At 49.4% G+C, this 18484-nt stretch overlaps 1 protein-coding gene across 1 annotated transcript; it reads left to right on the forward strand.

Moving 5' to 3' along the window:
- PIGR (polymeric immunoglobulin receptor) lies at positions 1-18024 on the forward strand. Its single transcript, XM_032878172.1, has 11 exons — positions 1-147; positions 7153-7248; positions 7987-8331; positions 9732-10382; positions 11657-11989; positions 12557-12880; positions 13752-13926; positions 14300-14421; positions 15340-15471; positions 15600-15658; positions 16716-18024. Exons 2-11 carry the CDS (start codon positions 7206-7208, stop codon positions 16809-16811), a joined length of 2280 nt encoding a protein of 759 aa, XP_032734063.1. The 5' UTR covers positions 1-147; positions 7153-7205; the 3' UTR covers positions 16812-18024.
- The last annotated feature ends 460 nt before the right edge of the window (positions 18025-18484 follow it).

Consider the following 18484-nt stretch of genomic DNA (forward strand, 5'->3'; position numbering starts at 1 on the left):
AGGTGTGGGTCAAGCATTGCACAGTTCCAGTTTTGGCAGCAACATCCAGTGTCCGGCTGGCAACTTTTGGAAAACCCCAGGCTGTGGATCAGCCAGCAGGCTGTACCCCCGAATCTGAGTTGCTGGGAGAGAAGAAAGTGGCTTAAAGTAAGTGTGGCTGCTCTGGGATCTGCAACAGGATGCCGTCTGGGAAGGATCTGGGATGGGGGCTCAGCAACCTTCTACATTCACAGCTCGCAGCCTACAGATGGCGGGCTGAGGAGGACAGGGGCCATAGCGTGGGCAGCTGAGTATGTGGCCGGGGAGCAGATGTCCATGGCCTAGAGATGAGCAAGGGTGCATGTGGGTGGGGGACCCCTCGCCTCTTTTCTGAGAAATATCAGCTGGGGGCGGGGGGAGAAGGAATGTCTGCGGTCAGCATGTGCAGGTTTTCTCTAAGTTCATCCCATGAATTCCCAACTAAGGCCTCCATAGTTTAACTGCGTGACCTTAGGCAAGTCACCTCATGGCTCTCCAAGCCTCTGTTTCTTAATCTGTAAAATGGAGATCCAAATCATGCCTATCGCTCAGGTATGTGGGGTTCAAATGGGAAAATATGTGTGAAGTTGCTTTGTAACGTTCGGAGCAAAATAGCAATGGTTCGGTGTTTTTCAAATTGGGTGTTACTCGAGGACTTAACTGAGCACCAGACTGGCCTGGATAAGATCATGCATAGCAGTCCTCCAGTCTTGGAAGCTTTCCAGCTCCAGCTTGCTGGGGAGGGCACCTGCAGCCCCCTTTTCCAGGTTTTGGAGAGGCTCTGGGATCCTTTCCTGTTTGAACCTCGTTTTGATCCCATTGATTCCTGCCATACGGAGGCATGATATAAATGGTCATATCACCATGCCCTTGCTATAGTGGGGAAAAGGACGTCCTCCTGGGGTGAGTAAGGTGGGAAGAGCCCCCTCCCGGGAGCAGACAGCATTCCAAGTCCCGGTGCTCCCCCTGGCTCTGCAGCCAGGAGTCCCCTTTCCCTCCATGTTCTCGCCTTGCCCATCCTGACAGCACCCCCAGCCAGCCACGGGACCCTCGTCCATAAGCACAGTGGCTGCACCGGCTCCATTCCCAGGGTGCCCCGCGCCACTTGTGCAACTGTCCTAGGCCTGGGGCCAACCGAGCTGCTGGTGGTTTTGCACCAAAACCTGCACCATTACTCTCCCCCTTCACTAGAGGAATTACAGGTTCTCGAACATCTGGAGAGGGGACGCTCCCATTCATGGGTTATGGCAGAAGGCAGCTATCTGCCCACCCAGAGCCAGCTCTGGAAGTCTTCATCCATCCATCCTTCACCTCGGTCTTGGATGTGGGGATTGTAGCCGAAAGAGCGACGAGCCAGGAGTCAGGAGAGCCACTAGCTCCGTAGTCGTTCCTGTCTCTCGGCGCCTCTAGACCTTGGTGGCTTTATTTTATCAATAGTGTGAAGACAGCAAATTCCATGTCATGAATTCACTTACCCCAGGCTTTCAGAGCATCATCTCACTCCCGCCTGAACTAAATCTAGTAGGTGGGCACGGTAGGTACAGAATCCTGCCTGTCGGTGAGGAAGCTAGTCCTCCACGAGTAACTGCGAGTGGCATAAAGTCACCCAGCAAGTATGAACAAGGACGGTTTGGTACTGACATTTTGACAGGGTCATGAGGAACTTTTGACATCACCTATAAAACAAAATACCCAACTTTTTAAAAACTGAGATTATCCATGCAAGTGCTCAGCCGAGACCCTCCTCAGCTACGTCTTGCCTTCACTCTGGGTGGGCCAGGGCTCGGATCCCAAAGTCCCTGGCACTGACCATGTGGGAAAAGGCTTTGGAGGCAATGTGTCCAGTTACAGGAAACAAACCTAACGTGCCTTACACATGGTAGGGGCTACATCAATGGGAGCTATTATTATTTTTCAGGAAGAAATTTCTCTGTTGGCACCTACCTCTGGGTTCAGGTATCTCTTTACAGGAACTATCTTTCCTGTGAATAGTCAAGAGGAGAGAACTGGACTGACTTCTCTAAGAGTGGCTTTCCTGCTCCCTCCTCTCCTGACTGCTTCCTGTCAATTTCAAGACCCGCCTAGTACAGCTTAGCCTCTGTTCTTGGTCCAGAGCACCTGAACTTGAATCATATGGCAGTCACTAACCAGCTTTTTAACCCCGGGCAGATTTCTTACTCCTCTGTGCCTCGGTTTTCTCATCGGTGAAATGGGTTTGCCCATTTTATTCTCCCTCCTAGGGTTGCTGCGAAGATTAAGTGAGATAAACACATGGAAAGCCCTTGAAAAAAACTCCATATGTGCTAGTCATAATTCTACCTCCCACTTCTAACCTACTCTCCTCCTTCAGACCATGCTGGTCCAATCTGAGTAGCTCACTCCCGGTCTTCAAGGGATGCCCAGTGGACAGACTTCTATTCTCCTCTCACTCTAGGATGGGAAAAAGAGAGGACTGCTGATTTTAGAGAGGAGATGGGAAAGGAACTAACATTTTTTAAGCTGACACCATACTAAGGACTTTACATATTTTGTTTTATTTAATCCTTAGAGCGATTCTCTCTACTACATGCAATTGTCTCTAGTTTATAAGTGAGGACTTGAGGCTCGAAGAGTTTAAATATTCTGCCCCCGAATTACACAGGCCCCAAGTGAGAGAGCTGAAAACCAAGCGATGGAGCCCATACTCTGTGCCACTCTCCAAGTGCTCAGCAACCATGAAAGTCAAGTGCACAGACCTCACTGCCTTGTGCTTGAGAGTGATTGTAAGCTCCTACTTTGGAAGGGCACTTTATACTATTTAAAGTACTTCCATATGCATATCCCGTTATCCGCTCCCTATTGCCCCATCCCACAGAAGCATGTCTCTCTAGAAGACTCAGGGACTATGATGCTCATTTTACAGGTGAAGGAGTTGGGCCAGCGTATTTTGCCCAAGTGCTAGAGCTCTTCCGCTAGCCTGTGACACAGAAGGACTTGGGACCTCTGGGTTCTCTTCCATCCCCTGGGCTCCTCTTCATGCAACTGCCCCTTGTGTGCCCCAAACTAAGAAGGCATTTGGCAAAATGTAAGAAATCAGCCCTGACTTGACCCTTCCCATAGAGAGGATAGAGATGGAACCCTTTCCAATCCCATTCAACTTCGCTGAGCAGCTGGTCCTTGCCAGATGTTCTCATGCAAGCCCCTCTGGGTTGTAGAGACTGATCCCAGTTGTCCCCTGCCTTCTAGGAGCAAGCCATTTGGTTGAGTGGATGAGATAAGTATCTACACATTAAGGTAGAATGGGGTAGAATTAATAACAAGGTTCTAAGTTTTTACAGAAAGGTCGTCTAGACATCCACAAAGCTTATTCCCAGAGCTTCATGGAGCTGGTATTTCAAATGTTTAATTCTGCTTAAATTTTGCATTCATGCAGGCCACTTTTGATAGGGATGGGATTAGAAAGTCTTGAGTATTTCTAGGCTATACATTCTTCAGACCCTTTGTCTGTTCTTTCTCCATCTTCTTGTCCTCTAGAATTCTTATTCCCTTCCCCCAAATGTTGCCTTTACATGGAGACTGTCCCACACGCCAGGACTTACATAAACTATATAAACTCTCCTAAGCTCCTACTTGTCATTTCATGTCCAAGGCCCTTTAAAACCACACAGTGATCATGCAGTTTCCGGGATCACTCTAGCATGCGCTCTGCTCCTGCACCAGAGGGAGACAGAAGGGATAGCCCCACATGGACTCAGGCAGTGCCTCTTCTAGAAGTAGGGGAAGACGCTGCTCAGGTCAGGCCAAGAAAAGCCCCGTCCCCAGCCAGGCCAGCTGCTCCAAGCTTTTTGCTCCTCCAAGTTCACGCTCAGAGGAAGATGTCAGAAACTGCCAACTTGGCTTCGAGTCCCTCTTGTGCACACTCTCCCTCCTCTCTGAAGCTCCTGGGGCTGAGAGCCCTGACTGGCCCTGTGCAATGTACCAAACAGAGGAAGATCTCAGAGAGGCTGAAGGTCAAATGGTGCTCCAGCCCCTGTGCTAGGACCTGGTCTGTCTGGGAGATCCCTCTCCCTCTGAATAATAAAAAAAAAGGAAACTATAGATTTGGTAGACAAAGGTTTGGATTCCAACCTAGTAGAGCTGAAGTTCAGTCACTCTAACCAAAGGGGAGCTGGGTAGATTAATTTTACAAGGTAATAAACTTTATTCTCCAGCACAGCCGACAACCCTGCCCCAATCCACAATGTGTAGACATGTTATAAATGTGTCAGGGGTAGTAATTTGGTAACATGAGAGTGATTTAGAATACCCCAGCCTAGCTGGGGAAAAGAACAAGTCCTGTTCTAAGGACAAGAAAAAGTGCCTTCATGCCGGGTATCCCAGCCTATGTAGATTCCAAAAGGACAGGTCCCTCTGCTCTTGTAAGGAATGATAATACGGTAGTGATCTAATACTGCCGTGGGTCTTGGGGCCAAGAATCTTGCTAACCTTTTGCTCTCTCATCTACAACATGAAGGTAATTTTATCTGTCTCTTGGGTTCCTGTGATGATGGATGGATTCACGTAAGAAAAGCAGTTAGCAAAGCATCTGCTGCCCTAGAAAATGCCCAGTAAATAGTATGCTCTGTCCTTAAGCAAATTTTTTAAGCCAGTTCTAAACACCATGGCCTGGGGCCTCCCAGACACCTGAATTTCCCAGGTTTGGGAAAAAAGTTTGGTTTGGAGAAGAAGGGATCTCTAATGATCGTCAAAGCCCAAAGTGACATCAGCTGCTAGCAGAGAAACGGTGCTTCAAGTTTATCTTTGGACAAAGATTTCCTGCCTCCGAGAGTGGGGGTGCCCTTGCCCTCCCATCATCTCCCCTGTGGTTCTCACCAAGGTCACTCTCTGCCAGGTTTGCCCTTCCAGCTGTGCACACCTGATGCTCTCATCCATGCCCCGAGGCTGTGCATGGGCTCGTGGTCCATGTGCATGTCATCTCCCCAGGTGGAGAGTCACAGCCACTTAAGCAAGTCACCAACGAGAGGAAGCCTGAGCCAAAAGTTGGGACTTCCACTTGGGAAAAGCAGGCACCTACCTCTCTGTAACCCAGAGCAAGTCCCTTTTAGTAGTCCAGGGAGGTACCCATTCCTGGCATACAGAAATGTTAGAGAGCTTGCTTGTCTGAAGGTGAGAGTAGGAACCAGCACCGAGGGAAGCACTGCTGGTTTGGTGCTTCAAAGCACGTGGCATTTTGTCACTGCACCCAAGGCCCGATTTACCCAAGGTAATTTCCCTGGGGCTCTGAACCCTGTCCATGCCAAGTCTCCCAGAAGAGAGAGACTTGCCAGTCTTCTGAGGCCTGGTCCCCCCTGGAAGTCCGCCTCATGGTGACCTGGAGTGACCACTCAGACGGTTCCTCAAGCCAGCATCCCCCAAATGCATCCAGTTTGGGGCTGATGCTGGCATTTGGCTGAGAACCTACCCCAGGAGTTAATCATTGGCCTGGCATGAAAAGTCTGGGGCAATTAACTGGCATCAAGAGAACCTCAAGCTGCCACCTGGCACCATATCTGTCCCCTCCTTCCCGAACCCACTCCCCTGACTCTCCCAAAGAACTGGAGAAACAGAATACCTTTATCTGCACAAGGAAATAAAAAGGTTCCTTGCTGGGGAATTCCCCCCCCACCGGAAAAGAAATTACCAAGATAAACAGCTCTATTGCCTTTGGCTCAAGCTAATGAAGGGAGTCTCTGAGGGCGGGAACAGGGGCCGGGGTGGTAAGGGGAGCCTGGGACTTCACTCTCTGGGCTCCCGAGTGCTTAGGGCTTCCTAATCTTTATAAGTGTTCATTATTGCACTGGGCTTATTGACAAGGTTTTCTCCCTTAATGCTCTCATCCATCGTCAAATCCACTCCAAAGGTTAAAGCCTGCCGAAGTTCGTGGGAAAGTGGGGCTCCTCTGTCCACCTCTCTCCTCCTCTGGGCTGTGGTTCAGGATCCTAAGGATAGCGGTGGTAAGCTGAGCCCTGGGACCCTCAAGCTACACCCACCCCACCCCAGCCCAAAGCTACATCCACAGACATGGCAAGATTTACCCACACCAGACCCTCCAAGGAGCCTTATTTTGGATTCTCCAGCTTCCTCTGCCCTGAATGACGAGGCAAGATAATAAGCCACAATACCTATGCTTGAAACTCTCACCCCATAACCAAATCTCTGAGAAATCTTGGGCCTATCCCTCAGCATCTCAAGATCTTGATTTTCTTATTCATAAAACAGTTGTAATTATATCCATTCTGTCTTAGTTAAAGGGAAGTTATGAAGCTCCAGGAAGGCATGAATGACAATACTTTGATAAGCAACGGGGGCTCTACAACAGACAAGAATGAGCACAGGGCTAAGCCTGTTCCTGTGTTTGAGGTGTGACCCAGTGCATCGGGAGAAGGCAAAGAGCTTGGACTGCGGAGTCAGACAAGTTTGGGTTCAAATCTTGCCCATCTCCCCCACTCCCAGCCTGCCCACCCACACACTTAGGTCTTATATGACCTTGAGGAAAGCACTTAGTTTTAAGCTTCCGTTTCTTCCTATGTAAAATGTGGGGAAGAACAACCACTTCTGAGGGTAATATTTAGTTTAAATGAGATAATACATGTACATTATTTAACATGCCTGGAAGGAGCTAATGTAAGAGACCATCATTGTGACATTTAAACTTTAATCCCTATCAGGCCTTCTTGAGGGGACCCAGTTTGCTCATATGAACACACCATAAAGTATGCCAGGGCTGTAGGGAGGGCAGCTGAAACAGAGAGACGGGACCACTGGTCGGTATAACCCATGATCCAGTGAGCTGTTCTGAGACCTTACAGAGCTAACCCTAGGACCATGCCACCCAGACAGGGACACAGGAAAAATGGCACCTGTGTCCTTACTCCAAAGGAACATGCAGTTTAGTTGAGAAGACAAAGAGCTACTTAGAACTATTAAGGAATGAAAAGCTCTGTGGAATAAAGGGACTTTGAAATATAATGGGAAAGGCGGAGCCATTCATGCTTTCAACAGGCTTTCTGTCCGTTACTGGAACTACAAAACCAAATAGGTGTTACAGGAACTGTAAAGCCAACTGACCTTGGAAAAAAACACAAGAGCTTCATCCTTTCTGCTACTGTCTTTCAGCTTCCCACAAAGAAGTCGGCCTGGGTGGCACAGCCCCTTGAGAACCACAAGCCATGGGGCTCCTTTTCCTCACCTGCCTGCTGGCTGTCTTCCCAGGTGCGTCTGTCAGGCCCCAGTCCACCCCTCTAGGACCCAGGGTGCCGGGAACACTGAAACCTGGCCTGTCCCCAGGGATGCCACTCTCAAAACCTGTACCGACTCAAGGAAGAGTCACACAGACGGTGCTGAAAGGTCACATCTGAAAAAAGACATGGTGACCAGTGTTGGGGATCCGGAAAAGGAGTGGCAATTACTTGTTTCAAGGCCAGGAGTCTGGTTAAGGTTCTTTACCAGGGAAAAAAAAAAAAAAAAAAGACCTAGACCTCAAATCAGACCTCTCAGGAGTTGCTATGGGGTTTGGAGAAAATAACTTTTCCTTCTTGGCTCCCAATATTTTTATCTGGAAAAAAAAGAAAAGAAAAGAATCTACCAAGTGTTTTTAGAAATATAAGAAAGTAATAGACAACAAATGCAATGGTGTTGCACCCCACAAAGTGGCTTTTTATTAATGGAAAGGGATATGAAGTAAGTTTGCCGTTCCATTGTCCTTAAAATGGCGATCCTTAATGAGATACAGTTAGAATGTAATAACGATTAATCAATCATTTTACCCAATCACAGCAAGTCATGTAGAATTGTCCAGCAGCAGTTGTCCTGCTGTCGTGCATAGCAAATAATCTACAGGAGGCACATGTGTCGGGGGACAATTTCATCTCCTCAGGGAGGCTGTTGGGATCATTTGAGCAGGCTTTACCTGCCAGGACCTCGGAAAACCTCTGCCTTTTGTCCCCACAGTGGTCTCCATGAAGAGTCCCATATTCGGTCCCCAGGAAGTGAGCAGTGTGGAAGGGCGCTCAGTATCTATCACGTGTTACTACCCAGACTCCTCCGTCAACCGGCATACCCGGAAGTACTGGTGCCGACAGGGGTCCCAGGGCCGCTGCACGACCCTCGTCTCTTCAGAAGGCTACATCTCCAGGGACTATGAGGGCAGAGCCAACCTTACCAACTTCCCAGAGAGCAACACATTTGTGGTGAACATTAACCATCTCACTCAGGGCGACTCTGGGCGTTACAAGTGTGGTCTGGGCATTAACAGCCGAGGTCTGTCTTTTGATGTGAACCTGGAGGTCCTCCGGGGTAAGAACCCAGGCTCCTTGGGCTCCTTGGAAAAGTGAGAGGGACTCATCTCAGTTGCTGTGGGAGGGCTGGAGGAAGCATTTCCTGAGAGGGAAGAGGTCCGGCATGGGGTGGGGAAGACTATGAGTTCTCTTTCCAGAGGCAAGGACTTTTCATAATAGAATATGGAAATGAGACAGATGGCACACCCTTGGGGATGGTGAGTACAACTTTCTAGGTCTTCAGGGCCTATGACATTTGAGGGTTTTACTAAAGCGGTAGCTTAGAAGAGCATCAGGAGGACAAGTTCTCTTACTGTGTTAGTTCCAGGGTGGGGCGAGAGGTCTTTGAACTGAGGGAGACAGAAAAGGCAGGGAGAGGTTTCTAGGGATCCTTAAATTCCTGCCATTAGTCCACCCTTCAGATCAGGACTTTAAGGTCACCAGAAGGCTTCTTTCAAAATGCATTTTTGATCTGGGATCCGTTAGTCCATCAACACCCTTAGCATAAATGAAATGATCAGTTGTTGCCCAAAGACCAGGGCCCTGCAAGAGTGGGCCACTGAAAAGGCTGTTCTAGTTAAGAGAAGAGAAAAATAGGAAAGATCTTTCTGACAAGGGTTCAACAACAAAGGGCATTTCAGATAATCAAGGGAAATTAAGAGAGAAAGAAAGAGAGGAAAATTGGAGGGGTTCTCAAAGATATGTCTCAAAGATATTCCCCTGGGATGTGCCTGGGGGTTATCTGTGGACTGAATAAAGAGTTCATTCAGGTGGTCATGGAGAGTCATAAAATGGAAGAATTTTAAGAGCCGAGGAGAACTTGGAGTTGACCTTATACAGGATGTCTGAAAGAACACTGGAGACAATGGGTATACAGCCTCTGATTAAACACTTGAAATGGCAGACATTCACTACTTTACAAAGCAGATCCTTCCATATTTGGACTGTTGTAAGTTTTAGAAACTTCCATCACAGTGCACTGAAATCCATCACCCTATCCTTACATTCATTCTGTTTATTTCGACACACGTTACTTTGGGTTCCTACCACGTATAGTCATCATGCTGGGCACTGTGGGGCGGGGGGGAGTCACACATGGGTAAAGTATGTCTTTGCTCTCAAGGGACTTCCGGGCTATGGGGAACATAATTAACTCTAGGCAAGATCAGATGTAATAAGAGATAACAGATGTAAGTGTCAAGAGAGCACGGAGGAGGAAAAGATTAGCCCCAGCTTGGGGAGGGCTTCATGGAGGAGACAGCAGTAAAGCTGGTCCTTGGAAGACATTCTGGTAGTGTCCTCCTTGGAAGGAAGGCAGTGAAGGTGATAGGTATACCCAGACCCTCACTGGGAATACTAAACAGCCCTCAATTGCAAGAAAGTGAAATCACAACTGGCCACCTGCCCGTTTTCCTGCAGGTCCTGGGCTTCAAAATGGTGTTGAGGTCTACGTTGCTGACTTGGGTGGAACAGTGACCATCAACTGCCTTTACAAGCTTGAGAATTCTGGGAAGAAGTCTCTGTGCAAGATGATAGGCCAGGCCTGTCTTCAAGTCATTGACTCCTATAACAATGTGGACCCCAACTATGCAGGCAGAGCAGAGATCAATATTCCGGGTACCAGCCAATTAATGTTCAGTGTCATTATCAAGCGAGTCCGGCTCAGCGATGCTGGGATGTACAGATGCGAGGTTGGGGCTGGCTCCAGTGCTGAGAAGAGTTATGCTGAGCTCCAGGTGCTGAAGCCTGAGTCTGAACTGCTTTATGGAGATCTGAGGGGCTCCGTGACCTTTGACTGTGCCCTGGGCCCCAAGGTGAAAGATACAGCCAGATTTCTGTGCCGAAAACGCAACGGGAAAGACTGCGATGTGGTCATCAACACCCTGGGGCAGAAGGCTCAGGCTTTTGAGGGCAGGATCCTGCTTATTCCCAAGGAGAATGGCTCTTTCAGTGTGAGTATCACCAACCTGAGGAAAGAAGATGCCGGGTACTACCTGTGTGGAACCCACTCTGACGGTCAGCCTCAGGAAAGCTACCCCACCCAGCCCTGGCAACTCTTTGTCAATGAAGGTGAGACCTGGGATGGGGAGGGGAAGAAGAGTGTCCGCACAGCAGGTGGGAACCTGTCTCATGCCCTGGGAGTCTATCCATTATCCATCAGTCAGTCAATGTCGTCCTCTCTCCATCGAGCCCTGAACTACGTGCTATGTAGGCAGCTGGACAGGAGTGCTAGAAAACACAGCCTCAGCCTTACATTATCTACCAATTTTTCTCTGTCAAAGGCCTTCTGATGGCTGTCCCTGATTAACAAGAAGGAGAGCGAAACTCCTCATTGAGGCAAGACCCGCAGAATGTCTGGGTCTCAGAGAGCCATGGTGAGGACCTAGCATGGAACCTCAGTTCCATGGCAAAGCTTACAAGGGCCACCTGTCCCTTCTCCCTAGTCTATCAAGCAGGATAGCACCTCATCCCTTAATCTGTAATGGGAGGTTTATCTTGTTCTTTTCTTGGTCTTATCTTGGCCTCAGTGCTGTCCCAGGAAAACAATACCCCAGCCTCTGAGTTTCCCCCTCAACATCTCATAAGGGTATTTGTGATTCCACCACCTGGCCTACATAGCTCTAGTTTGGCAGGCCAGCAAGGTGGTGAAGTCATTAAATCCCTGCTCCCCCTCACTGGGGAGCACTGCGGAGAGTTACCCTCATGCGAAACAGCAAACGAGTACTTGCAGTTCAGTGTCACCTGTGACTTTTCCTTAAGGGGCTCACATTCCCTGGGCAGTACTTTTATATCCAGCTTGGCCCTCACTACATTCTTCAGCATCTTCATATGATGTCCATCTTCCCACTGGACATCAGCTTTAGTTTTTGGAGAACGGCCATCTTTTTTTTTCCTGAGATGGCCCTCAGAGTCGTCAACTAGTAAACCTTCTGTGCTATGTAGTTTATATTTTAAAGCATACCATCCTAAATATATTTTCTTCATTTGGAGAAAAACCATCTGGCCATTTTAATGGGATGAGCTAATAAACAGACAAAAACTTGTATATAGAGAAATTTTATAAGAAGCGCAAGGAGAACTGAGAGTCATTCCTTAAACTCCTTCCATTCTCTGCCAAGAATAAAGTAGGGAAAGGAAACAAAATGCCCAGACTAGTGGTGAAGGTCACTGGAGTCTGGCTGGACGTCTTCAGCTACAGGCTCTGTACATTAGGAAAGTCTTTCTCATTTTCTGAGGAGAGTGAGGTAAATGATCTAAACTTCACTCTCTGCCCTAGCTGAGACCATAGGGAAGAGCTACCCAGACCATGTTGCAGATGTTCCATTCCTTTTCTGTACTTCCAGAGACCATAATGCCCCAGATTCCCTCTGTGGTGAAAGGTGTGGTTGGTGGCTCTGTGGCAGTGCTCTGCCCCTACAACCCCAAGGAAGCAGACAGCTTAAAGTACTGGTGTCGCTGGGAAGACACTCAAAATGGCCGCTGTCAGCCGCTGGTGGAGAGTGCGGGGCTGGTTAAGAAGCAGTACAATGGCAGGCTCACACTGCATGAAGAGCCAGGCAATGGCACCTACACAGTCATACTCAACCAGCTCACCCCCGAGGATGCTGGCTTCTACTGGTGTTTGACCAATGGCGATAATCGCTGGAGGTACATGGTGGAGCTCAAGATTGTCGAAGGTAAGAGCTGAACAGGGACAAGAGGGAAGGGAGGCAGCCCCAGGACCCTTCAGTCAGCAGTGACATCCCCCTCAACCACTCTTCCTCTTATCTCATCCCATGCTGATGGGTCAAACCTCAGGAGAGAGCCCAACGATCGAGACATCATGTTTTCGTAACTGCAACAAGCACCCTTTCCTGCACATACTCCACACTCTCTACACCACCAAGTGTATCCCCTTTTAGTATCAAGAACAGTGGCTTCTTTTACAGTATATATGCCATCAGCTGAAGTAGAGTATGGCTCTTTGTATTGAGTCTAGAAGAGAAGATCAAGGAAAGCAAACTGAGGCCAATGGGTAAGACCCTATGTTTAATGATAGACTAGATTAATGCATGAGGGTCATCAATAGTAATTATTACATAGGCACATAATCACATTCCTTATGTGCTCAGTATAATGTATTTATTTATAATGCTCTCCAGAGAGGAAATGGGCCATGGACAAAGGTCCCCACCACACTTATTTCCCTGCAGTCTCACCAATGCCAACCTGCATGCCTATCTCTCCCTCCTGCCCTACTCCAGGAGAACCAGGCCTCAAGGTACCCAAGAATGCCGTTGGCCGGGTGGGGGAGACCTTCAAGCTCTCCTGTCACTTCCCATGCAAATACTACTCCTTCGAGAAATACTGGTGCAAGTGGAGTGACAGAGGCTGCAAAACTCTGCCCAGCCAAGATGAAGGGCCCAGCCAGGCCTTCGTGAACTGTGACCAGAAGAGCCAGATCATTTCCATGACCCTGAACCCAGTCTCCAAGGCAGATGAAGGCTGGTACTGGTGCGGGGTGAAGGATGGGCCCCGATACGGAGAGACCATGGCTGTCTATTTGTCAGTCGAGGAGAGGGTAAAGGGTAAGTCTCTGAGGTCAAGGTCTATGTCCCCTGGGGTTATCAGAGAAGGTTCCTGCCTACCGGCTCATCCATCAGAGGTGGCCCCCCAGTCTGGCTATAAGCTACTGGAGGCAGGGGGAGAGTAAGCCTCTGTCGAGTCTTATTTATCTCTCTACAAGGAGCATCAGAAAAAAGCATACAAACCGGAAAAAAAAGTAGGTTTGCCATATAACCACAGGTTCAAGACAAGCCCTATAGTTGCCCCTTCAGGCTATTTTGAAGCCCTTTCTATAAGAGAGATCGTCTACATCATGAAATTTCAAAGTCACTGTTACATGCGATACATTCTGCCAAAGCCTGCTCTCGAAAGAGGCCAGATATCTTCATTTGTAAGATATAACAAAGAAAATTAAGGCAAATTCTTCGAGCATATTTGCATTTTAAGGCTCTTTTTAAAAATGTCACATGAAATGTTTTGTCCCTAGTGAGGGTATTATAAGAATCTCTAGAAATCCTACCATACCTGGGTCCCACTGGTCTTGTTCACTAAGGGAACCATTGCCAAGATACCACCAGGGGGCAGCACAATGGCACCCAGCAGACCTGGGGCAGAGTTTCAAAAAGCTGAGAAAAATGTCAGTCTCCAAATGATCGGCCAGCCCCTATGCAGAGCTGGAACTATGCCATGGAGCCTTGGAGATGGAAATGAGTTTGGTATGAATGGGACGGAGATCATCTACTTCTAGTGTTGTTCTGGACTCGACTCTAATAGCCTTGAGATCTCGCCCTGACCCCGTGATTGCTACTGAAGTCCCACTCCTTGCATTCCCTGATATCAAGGAGGGAAAACAGAGAAAGAACAAATAATCCAGCCCCGCCTGTCTTTCTCCAGGGTCCCAAGACATCAGCCAAGTGGATTCAGCTCCCGGTGAAGAAGTGGTAGAGTCAAGTGTCAGGGAAGTTGAGAGCAAAGTCATTCAGAATCCCAGGCTTTTTGTGGATGACAAAACAGTGAAGGATGTCGTAGACCCTGCAGATGGGAGCAAAGTGTCCGTAGATGCCAGCAGGTGAGGGAGAATATCCCAGAGGATGAGGACCTGAGCTTGGGCTGTGGGGGGCACAGAGGAGGGCCTATCCTCCTCTCGTTGGTGGGGCAGCCCTCTCTGCCTTGGTTTGTGCTCAGGAGGGGCCCGTGGTTCTCTTTGCCCTTCTCCTGAGGCCGGGGATGTGTGGGGCATGTCCACCATTCAGTTCAATTTCCCAGACCTGGGATGCAGAGAATGTTCTGTCCTTGCCTTTGCCATGTCTGGGAAGTCTCCCTAGAAGAGCTAAGGGGCTGTACCAAGAGGAGGGAAAGAAACGGCTGGGGGGACCCAAACTGCTGGGATGTCCTGAAACCCCAGGCTTCCCTTCCGGCGACTAACTCAGCCCTTCTTCCAGATCTGCAGGACAAAGTGGGAGCTCCACAGTGCTTGTCTCCACCCTGGTGCCCCTGGGCCTGGTGCTGGCAGTGGGGGCCGTGGTTGTGGCAGTCCTCAGGGCACGGCATAGGAAGAACATTGGTGAGTGCCCGGGAGGCCCCTGCCCCGCATCTCCAGTCCTGAGCCCTTGGACCTCAGTCGGGGGGCTTAGCTGCCCTTAGTGTGGGGCTGCCACAGTCTCTTCTCTTTCACAGGCTCTGAGAAAGTGTTCTGGGAAAGCAGGGTGGGGAAAGATAAACTCATACCCCAAAACTCACATTGAGTGCCGCTGTCCCAGGAAGGTCACCTGTAATGGCTCCAGGTCCAAGTTCAGAGGCAGGACCTCCAGGATGAAGAGCTCAGGATGCAGGGGGAGCTACACTTCTGGCCTACTTTGAGAACTGGCTGGCTGTGTGATTTTGGGTGTCCCCATTTCATGCCTCCATTTCCTCAGGGTTCAAGGCGGGGATATAATACATGCCATGCCTCACAGGGCTGATGTGAGGACAGAACGAGGCACTGTGCCTTGAAAGATTAGGGGTTCTTGGGGTGCCTGGGAGGCTCAGTTGGTTGAGCCTCTGACTCTTAGTTTTGGCTCAGGTCATGATCTCAGGGTAGTGAGATCGAGCCCCACATCAGGCTCTGCTCTCAGTGGGGAATCTGCTTCTTTCCCACTCTCTCCCTCTCCCTGTGTCCCTTCCCCTGCTCTCATTTTCTCTCTCACTCTCTCTCTCTCTCTCTCTCTCTCTCACATACACACACACACACACACACACACACACACAAATAAATAATCTTAAAAAAAAAAAAAAAGGTCAGGGGTTATTGAGTCTTGATTCTCCTTGAGAAGGGACAGGGAAGGAGCCTCTGACCATTTCCATTCTGCTCCGGGTCAGAGTCAGAGATGAGCAACGTGCCACACTGTCCTCTCCAGCTATCCTGTGAGGGTCGCTCAGAGGCAGCATGTCCTGCTCGCATATGTCCTCTGTCCCTAAACCAACTCCTCTTTTTCCTGGACAGACCGGGTTTCAATTAGAAGCTATAGGACAGACATCAGCATGTCGGACTTTGAGAACTCCAAGGATTTTGGTGCCATTGACAACATGGGGGCCTCGCCAGTCACTCAGGAGACAACGCTCGGAGGAAAAGATGGTACGTCCCTCACTCAAAGGGAATGTCCGACCCCCTGGGGGAGCGAGAATGAGACCTGACCCTGCCTCTGGGGTGGGGATATAAGACCAGTGAAGGCTAAGACCCCCCGCCCCTCGCTCCTCACACAGAGTGCGGCACTGCCACCGAGAACACCACAGAGACCGAAGAACCCAAGAAGGCAAAACGGGTGAGAACGAGGAGGGAGAGGGAGGCCTCATTTTTGTGACAAGGAAGTGCAGCATGGGGGACGGCAGTTAGACCTCAGGAGAAGCTACCTCAGTGTTGGGGCTGATGTCAGAAGAGGGAAGGCAATGAAAATAGTTTTCAGGAGAACTTTCTGAGGGCAAGGCCTGCCTTCCTGGCTGTGCTGTTGTTGTGACTGAGGCAGAGGCAGGAGGTAAGTGGACGGGCTGTGAACATGCCAGAGGCAGGGAGAGCGAGGGATGAGAAGGAAGGACAACAAAACTGCAGACACAGGATGGGGAAGGCCAAATGTCAAATGCCGGTGATTAGTTGGATCCCCTTCCTGGGCTGTGGAACCTGTGGGCTTCAGGCCACCCAGCCTCCCTTGAGAGTTTGCTCAGGACCAGCCTTCCACTTGGGTCTGAAAGACATCTGCTGGCCACGGGCACTTTGGTAGTCACCAGAAGCCCTTCCCCACCCCAGTCAAGTGCTATGTTGCTTACAACCCTACCAGAGGTGATTCCTGGCTTTGGGTCACATATTACCCTCTTCCCATCCCCTGGGCCTCCTAGTCCAGGGTTTTAATGCTTGCTTTCATATCTACTCTCCCTGGAAGCAGCAGAGACCCTGAATCTGGAACAAGTAGGGGAGGAAGCTTGTCCTGGAGACAGCCTTCTCCTCTAGCCCTGTGTTGTTGCCGAGCTCCATCTCTGAGCAGGTAGTGAAAGAAAAACGTGAACCACTGTGGCTGACATCAGTCTAGACCACCTTGCCCATGGACTGGGTGGGCAGAGCTTCTGGGGACAGGCCCAAGCAACAGAGGTGGTTCCACTCCACCTGTCGGAAGGAGGTAGTGAGACAGAGGGAGGTATTTTTAGAAACTGCAACTTTCCACTTCTCAAAATTAGTCCTTGGTGAGCCTGAGGAGCTAGAATAAGAGCAGCAGGTCAACACAGTCTTGGGTTGCTTAGGCCAAGATTATGAAGTGCTGACACTCCCTCCGATCCCCACCCGCTGAGCCAGTGCCCCAAACACTGACTCCTGTCCTCTTGCCCCCTTAGTCCTCCAAGGAGGAAGCTGACATGGCCTACACCGCCTTCTTGATCCAGACCAACAACATGGCTGCCAAAGTCCAGGAGAGCCCTGAGAAAGTCTAGGTGCCAGTGGCTCTCTCCGCTCCCACCACTCATGACAATCGCCTTCAAAATCATGTTGATCCTCAGGGGACCTCGGCTCCAGGGGGCTTTGATGCATGCACTCACATTCCACTTTCCCTTCCTCAGAGGGTTTGCTGGTCCCTCCTCAGTGGTATCCCAGCCTGGCCTAACTATTCCTGGTGGGGTGGAGGGACAAAGAGGGGTCCCCTCTGCAGCTTATTTTAATGAAGGAACCCAAGATGGTGAAGGAGAATTAAGATCTCGGAGGCACCTGTCAGAAAGAAGAGAGATCCCGTGGGTGGGAAGATCGTTTCAAAAAGGCAGCTTTTCCGCATCCTTCTCCTGGTATCCTCCATGGAATTCTCCTCTCCCCTTAACCCTTCCTTCTCTTCATCTCCCCTCCCTTCCAACTTCTCTTCTTTCCTTCACTGAAAATACATATTTGGATACTCACTAGAATCCAGGCTCTTCTAGACGCTGGGACAGAGAGGCCGCAGACCCAGCCAGTAGCCTTTTTGTAAGCCTCCCTAAATTCTTGGAAGCTGCAGCTCCTCTCAGTGTAGTGACCCTCACCAAGACCTGAAATCCTCACCAGGGACACTCATCTCCACCCACAGTAGAAGAAATCATAAACTGCCCGAGTCCTTGGGCCTGAGCGATCAGGTTACATGGGCATACATACAAGGAATCGTAAACACACATGCTAATCATTTCACAGGAGAGAAAACTGAGATCCCAAGAGGTGACGAGGTTTGCTCAAGGGGACCACGTAGCATAAACTAGTATCAAAACCAGGGGAGGCATCTCCTGTCCTCCTGACCAGGCGTCTCTCTACAAGAGCCCCTGCACTCCTGATGGAGGCAGAGTTCTAGAACAAAGAGGAGGTAGAAGAGGAGAAAAACGTAATGGAGACTGGTCTTTCATAAACCCCACCTCAGGAAAGAGGACTCTTTCCCTTTCTGTCACTCAGATGGACCCAAGAGGATAAACAAGTGGTCAAACCCTCGTACACCACTTATGTGAAGAGTTCCCAACCAAAGGAAAGTTAAGAAGGTGTCTGATGATGCCAGGGAGGGTCTGATCTTCCAAGAGCTAAGGTTTAAGGTCTTTTTCCCTCTGAGCTCTGTACTTCAACCAGCACCTACCAGCTGACACTCGCTTACAAATCAAAAATGCAACTTCATTAATAATTAAAGACCGTGATTGCCACCAAGGAGGCTCAGGCTGCATTTGTCCCCATACCTTCTATTTCCCAGACAGCCCTTTTTGCTTTGGTCCCACTCTCAGGCACTCCAGCCTGTGGGCCCAAGCCAAAGTTCCCTCTCCCTCCAAGGCTGGGCTGAGAGTGGGGGTGGGAGACTGCCTACAAGTGGGACCAAGATGATCTGCAGAAGAAGAATAGTTTGGGGTCTACACCAATGGTCAATATCTCAAAGCTCTGTATTATAGAATGTAATTAGGACATTTGTAATGGAACAAACCGAAAGCAAGTATAACCGCACTTCTCTTTGGCATTGAAAAAAAAATCTTGGGTAAGCATCATGGAACACTTGACCTTGAGTCTCATACCTTTCTGGGATATCGTCCCAGATGGGGAGGCTATTAATAAAAAATCAAGTAACCAAATGAGTAAACTCCCTCCACAGAAATATCAACCAGAAGCCAGGTAATTG

Source organism: Lontra canadensis, unplaced genomic scaffold (genome assembly GCF_010015895.1).
Source record: "Lontra canadensis isolate GAN:19392208 unplaced genomic scaffold, GSC_riverotter_1.0 scaffold63, whole genome shotgun sequence".
In the NCBI taxonomy this organism is placed as follows: Eukaryota; Metazoa; Chordata; class Mammalia; order Carnivora; family Mustelidae; genus Lontra; species Lontra canadensis.

Excerpts from the sequence above, each read along its gene's own strand:
- PIGR (XM_032878172.1), top strand. The coding sequence starts at position 7,206 with ATGGGGCTCCTTTTCCTCACCTGCCTGCTGGCTGTCTTCCCAG. Across the intron at positions 11,990-12,556 it reads GGAGCTCAAGATTGTCGAAG|GAGAACCAGGCCTCAAGGTA; the intron begins GTAAGAGCTGAA and ends GCCCTACTCCAG. Across the intron at positions 13,927-14,299 it reads GTGTCCGTAGATGCCAGCAG|ATCTGCAGGACAAAGTGGGA; the intron begins GTGAGGGAGAAT and ends CCCTTCTTCCAG.